The 5773-nt window shown below is 37.7% G+C and overlaps 1 protein-coding gene across 1 annotated transcript; it reads right to left on the bottom strand.

Moving 5' to 3' along the window:
• Positions 1-2484: 2484 nt before the first annotated feature.
• Positions 2485-5128, bottom strand: LOC148697440 (uncharacterized; the record flags this gene model as incomplete). The annotated part of the gene is made up of 6 exons (XM_088691924.1): positions 2485-2705; positions 2793-3504; positions 3638-3668; positions 3853-3899; positions 4063-4138; positions 5085-5128. Coding segments are annotated over 5 exons (342 nt in total), but the record flags the coding sequence as incomplete, so codon positions are not given.
• Between the last annotated feature and the right edge of the window lie 645 nt (positions 5129-5773).

The raw sequence follows: 5773 nt of genomic DNA, 5'->3' as shown, positions 1-5773 counted from the left end.
CCTCACATCGAAGTAGGCAGCATGATGGGTGGAAAGAATTAGTTACTCAATCCAGCTCAAGTTCAACCGGTAACCTGCAAAGAACTCGCTCGCCTTCTGGGAACGTACCACATGCACCACAGTTGCAGCATAGACGAACCAAACACATGGAAGAGCAACCTAGACCTGCAGGTCATAATTAAGGGCAGCTGAGAGCTCCACTACCTTAACAAGGGAAAATTCAGGAAGAAGTAAAGAGGCTCTTGACCGAGCGATTGCGCGATAAACGCTCTATTCCAGTGGAGTATCTAGACAAGCCAAGCATATAGGCGAAGCCAACAACCGAGGTGTCAAAGGTTAGTACAACTCCACAGTGGCAAGATTCCATTATAGACTACCTGATCAATAACACACTCCCCATGGAAATATTGGAGTCTAGAAAACTCTTAATAAAGGCAACACACTACTTCATGTGGAACGACATTCTTGTCCAAAGATCTTACACTAGACCACATCTCTGATGCCTAGCGCATCCCGACGACCTAAAGGTTCGAAACTCAATCCATAAAGGCGTTTGTGGAAATCACTCCTTGGGTCGATCCTTAGCATAGAAGGCCCTTAACATAGGCTACTATTGGCCTACTATGCATCAAGACGCTAAGGAGTTAGTACAAAAGTGCGACCGTTGCCAACGCTACAAGCCGGTACTAGCACTGCTTGCCAGCAAACTACACCTGCAGACGAGTCCTTGGCTGTTCATGTAGTGGGCAATCGACTTGGTAGGGCTAATGATGCCCGCGACTAGGGGTAGAAGTATGATGATCGAGGCAACTGACTACTTCACCAAGTAGGTGGAAACAGAACCGATGACAACCACAACTTAGATGGACATAGAGCGCTTTATAAGGAAGAACATCATTTGCCGATTTGCCATCCCTTAATCCATCGTCACAGATAACTGCCCACAATTTGTAGGCAAAGATTTGGCTAAGTTCTTCTAGAAATATGGCATCAAGTAGCGTATGTCCACGCTGAGGTATCCCTAAGGCAATGGGTAGGCTAAAGCATCCAACAAGACGATTCTCAAATGCCTTAAGAAATCCCTTTCCGACAAGAAGGAAAAATGGCAGGATGTCTATAGGCGTATCGTACAACCAAACGACGAGCAACTGGTGAGATTCCTTTCACCTTGGCATTTGGTTTAGAAACAATCATTCATCCCAATATCATTATGCCAAGTATCAGCACTCTACTGCCAACCATCAAGCAAAACATAAAAGAGATGGCTATAAACTTAGATCTGGCAGAAGAGAAACGCAAGAAGGTTATCATCGCAATGCAGCCTACCAGCAGTAGCTCATTTCCAGCTACAACAAAAGGGCTAAGATCCGATAGTTCTAGCTTGGAGATCTAGTCCTAAGAAAATCCTTCATCACTGCTCGCAGAAAAGGCCCCAAAAATATGGAACACCTACAACCTGAGGAAGTACGATGTGTGACCTCCCATTACATCAAAGTCCGAAGACTCAAGCAGCTCAACGGAAACCACCTCGTAAGCCGAGGACAATCCAGTTGTTTTGGGTCTCTACCTTACAGCTAAGGTTTCGTTCATTTCACTCGTTTTTCAATGAGGAATTCAGAAGTAATTTACAACTTGGCTCGGCTACATGCTTACAACAACTGATCACTCCTGCACTTCAAAAGAATACCGAGCATTTCTTAGGGATTTATCACAAGAATTGCGCCTCTCCCCTGATGACCAACCATGCTCTCCAGTGCGAGAGGGTAAACCAATCTCCCGACACCCATCTGGGTCTGCTCTCTAGTGTGAGAGGATAAACTAATTGCTTTCCAGTGTGAGAGGCTAAACCAATTCCCTAACACCTATATGGGTTTGCTTTCCAACACGGGAGGATAAACTTTACACTCTGAATATCCAGACGTGGATGAGTCGGGCTGCCCTGGTATAACTAGGTGCATGATGGCTTGCACTAGGATTCCTAGAAGTTGGTCTTTTTCAAGGCTTAGCTAACTGAAGAATTTTGAGTCTTTTGGTCTAATCCGTGTAGAACCAAGCCTCATAGATGGAGGAGGCACATTACGCAGTACACCCTATGGACGGCTACCTTGGAACCTTAAAGTTGCTACCATGTGCACTAAGGTAGGTTACGGTTTCCAGAAGACTACTTATGACTTGCCCTTCGAGCAGTAAGCCGCGCTAAACTTATACAAACCGCACATTTTTGTGAAAGGTTAAACAAATTAGCGTGCATATGTGGAGCTTTATCCATTATCGACATGCAGATGGAAGGGGCAAAATAGGCACTCGACTACACAAAGGAGGAAAGAGCAGAAAACGGAGGAAAAATGAAGGGGCAAATCGTCTGCCCCCTGGTCATCCACGATACCCACCCCAACCGAGTTTTAGTATATAAGACTAGCAACTGTACTCACGCGTTGTTGCGGGGTTTCAAACATTGTTAAAGATGTAGAAAATCTCAAAAAATATGTGTCAAAGAATAGTGTTTATATACAAAAATTACAGCCATGCGTTAGATGCTAACAAAACTGTACTCCTTGGGGAATGTTTTTAAAAATCTATGGCTATATCCCAAAGAGTTATATTTACAATTGTACAAAGCTAAAAAATAATGAAGTTTTATTCCACCAAAGATATCCAAGTTCATAACTGTGTTAACAGCGCCTCCTTTATTTTGTATGTCACCGCTGAAATGAAAATTCAAATAAAAAGGAAATTAAAAACATAATTTGATTGCTGTGGAATTAAATCACCCTAAATTGCATATGAATTACCATAGCTTCAGGTGCCTGCATCATTAGTATTTGTATTCCACCCGTCTAAATGCAATTGCATATTCTTTCCCTTAACTCAGAGAAATAGAACAGATCTCCCAAATTGATTGAGGAACAATACCAAAATCCAACAGAGGAAGATTTGTAATACAAACTTGCTTCATGTACATAGAGAATTATAAACCGGATCTTAAAACCCTAATCAAAGGCATTTTCGCAAGAAAATTCCAGGTAATTGAACATATACAATATCAGCCATGAACTGGAACCAAATTGGAAGTTATAATTCCAATCATATCTGAACTAAGTTGTTCAATGTGAATTTTATTCAAGTTCATAAACCCAAAAAACCAATTCTCAATTGATCAATAGTATCGACAATATATCCAACATTTCAGAAGGGTCATTACTAAACATCTACTAATCTGTAGTTACCTGTAGTTTGATAACTAGAAGCCTGAAGCTTTAATGAATTTGTAGATGTTTAGTAATGACCCTCCTGAAGCTCTTTTTTATCAACATCCATGCATGTGAAGTTAAGAAATGCATGAACTGGAGTGAAGACAATTTATTTTAACTTAAGAATTAGAACAATAAACCTTGAATTAGTATGCATGGTGATATGGATTCCATGTTCCATCAAGACCACTATGAACAAATGTGAGATTCCATGTTCGTAGCCATTCTCGCTTTTGGCTTCGCATCTATTGCTCTGTTTTACATATAACATTAAATCAATTAATATAACATGTATATAAACAGATGGGTAAATATCATTATGTAGTTCATTTTCCAGAGACGATAATATTGCATTGTGTGTATATAGTGTAATCTTTTTCTCATACCAAAAATAAGTTGGCAAATGGCACATTCAACCTGCAGATATAAGTTCTATTCAAGTTTATACCAAATTCATATAACATTTCCAAGTTAATTCATACATAATTAATTTAAAAATAAACGAAAAAATTTAGCAAATTGGGCTAAAACACTGCAATTGAAAAAGATTTTTTTTTTGGGGGGGGGGGGGGGAGAAGTAGTCAGCTCACGCATAACATACAAATTTTCGAGCTTTGAATTGCCTTGTTCAAAAATCAGTATTCTGTTCTGCACACAACCATGGAACTTATTATTTGAATCCAAAGTGGAAAAGTTAGGAAGACATTCACAAAACCAAATCAAACACACCAAATATGACATCAAAGAATAAATTACATAAATTGACAGATTGAAAGAAACTCAATAGAGATTAGAAAGAGAAAGAGAGTACTGGAGAAAGTGGGAGAGCAAAGAGAGATGCAGTTGTAGAGGTTAATGAAGGAAGCCACAGCCAAGAAAATCCAAGCTTGAATAATTAACATTTACAACTCATTGATTTTACCTCAGCCACCAAAGCAAATTTCATATGAATTCTCTCATATGCTTTGTAAATCTACCAAGATTGGTAATAACATGGTACTTGGCAGAACATTCATTATTCATCCATTATTATTTAGCATACATACATATATTCTGAAAATTTTATATGTAATTGTGCAAAGCATATGATGAGCAAACGAAAAAACCAATATATTGATGTAAAGAGATTGAGAGATGGGTTAGTAGGTACCTGGCTGAACTTGGATTGGAGAATAGTGTCGATAACATACCCAAGAATATACTAACATTCATTTGAAAATGCATTCATGTAAGCACTAACATTACATGGCACTAATAATTATTGCTACGCATATGAGGATTAATTAACCCTTGATGGCACTGATAAGGGACTTATGTCTACATATTGAAAATGATTGATATGATTGAGTTAAGTGTAATTACTAACATTTCACAATTAGCATAATTTTAATTATGAAATCAACATCCCAGTTAAATACTAAAATAAGGGACTAAACTTAGTTACTATAATATGTTCATGTATTATAGATTATTAATACATGCAGTACGATTCTACTGTACACATATACTGAGATGCAAAAGAGGGCCAAAGATTGCATAACTGGAAGGAAGAGCTTCAAGATGAGAATTGAATTGATCACCAAAAGATTGCACATAATGAGATGCAGATTGTAAGGAATATGGATGTACAAATCACATGAGATTTGACTTCCCTGATAAGTGCATAGTAACCAAAATTCTAAAAAAATTATAATACACTAACAGAAAAATCTAAACGAAAAAACCAAGGAGATGGGAAAAGGAGGATGAATCATTATTTAACTGAAGAATACAATTCATAGAACAATAATTAGTAGATAAAACGAAAGCAACAATGTAAAACTCATGGGCCACCTGAATTCTGAGGGCTGACGATGATAGCTTAATAGCACCAAGTTTCATTTTCAGTCAGAGTGGAAACTGAATTCGAGACTCTTCTGGGTTCCTATTAACAAACATAACATGGTGGACTAAATTAAAAACAGCTTTAAACCGAAAATTATAATCGGAGTTTTTCTAATTCTTTTTGCTAGAATTCTCATAACCCTGAGCAAAAAGAAAAGTTTATCGCAAGCTTGGAGCTAATCGGGTCACATTCTCCTTGCTCTGCAATCACACAAAATAAAATTCGAAGTAAAAAACGTTTTAAAAAATAAATAAATACATATATATAGCAACTTGTCCTACCGACCTGACTTTAAAATACAACTTCACTAAAACTTTTAGATGGTTGTGGTATCTCACATCACAAACATGACATATAATGTAAACTAATGATTCTGATTCTCCCTGGAGGGGTATGTGTATCTCTTAGAACATCTATAGGTGACAAAATAGAAAGGTACAAAGCCATTAAACAATTCTGTATACCTAAACAATTGTCTAAAAATAAGCTAACGTATAAAGATATTATAGTTTGAATTCAGTCAGTAAGCATCATTTTCAACACAAAATAATAATATTTCTCCAGTCCTGGCTGTTTCAATTATTTTGTCAACCGCAGCTTCAACCTAAGAAGTGATGAGAGCAGGATTCAATCGATG

The sequence above is a fragment of the Pyrus communis genome, chromosome 4, assembly GCF_041283825.1.
Source record: "Pyrus communis isolate YQ-2024b chromosome 4, ASM4128382v1, whole genome shotgun sequence".
Taxonomy (NCBI): Eukaryota; Viridiplantae; Streptophyta; class Magnoliopsida; order Rosales; family Rosaceae; genus Pyrus; species Pyrus communis.
The sequence above is the reverse complement of the archived record's forward strand: the minus strand, read 5'-3'. Positions and strand labels throughout refer to the sequence as shown.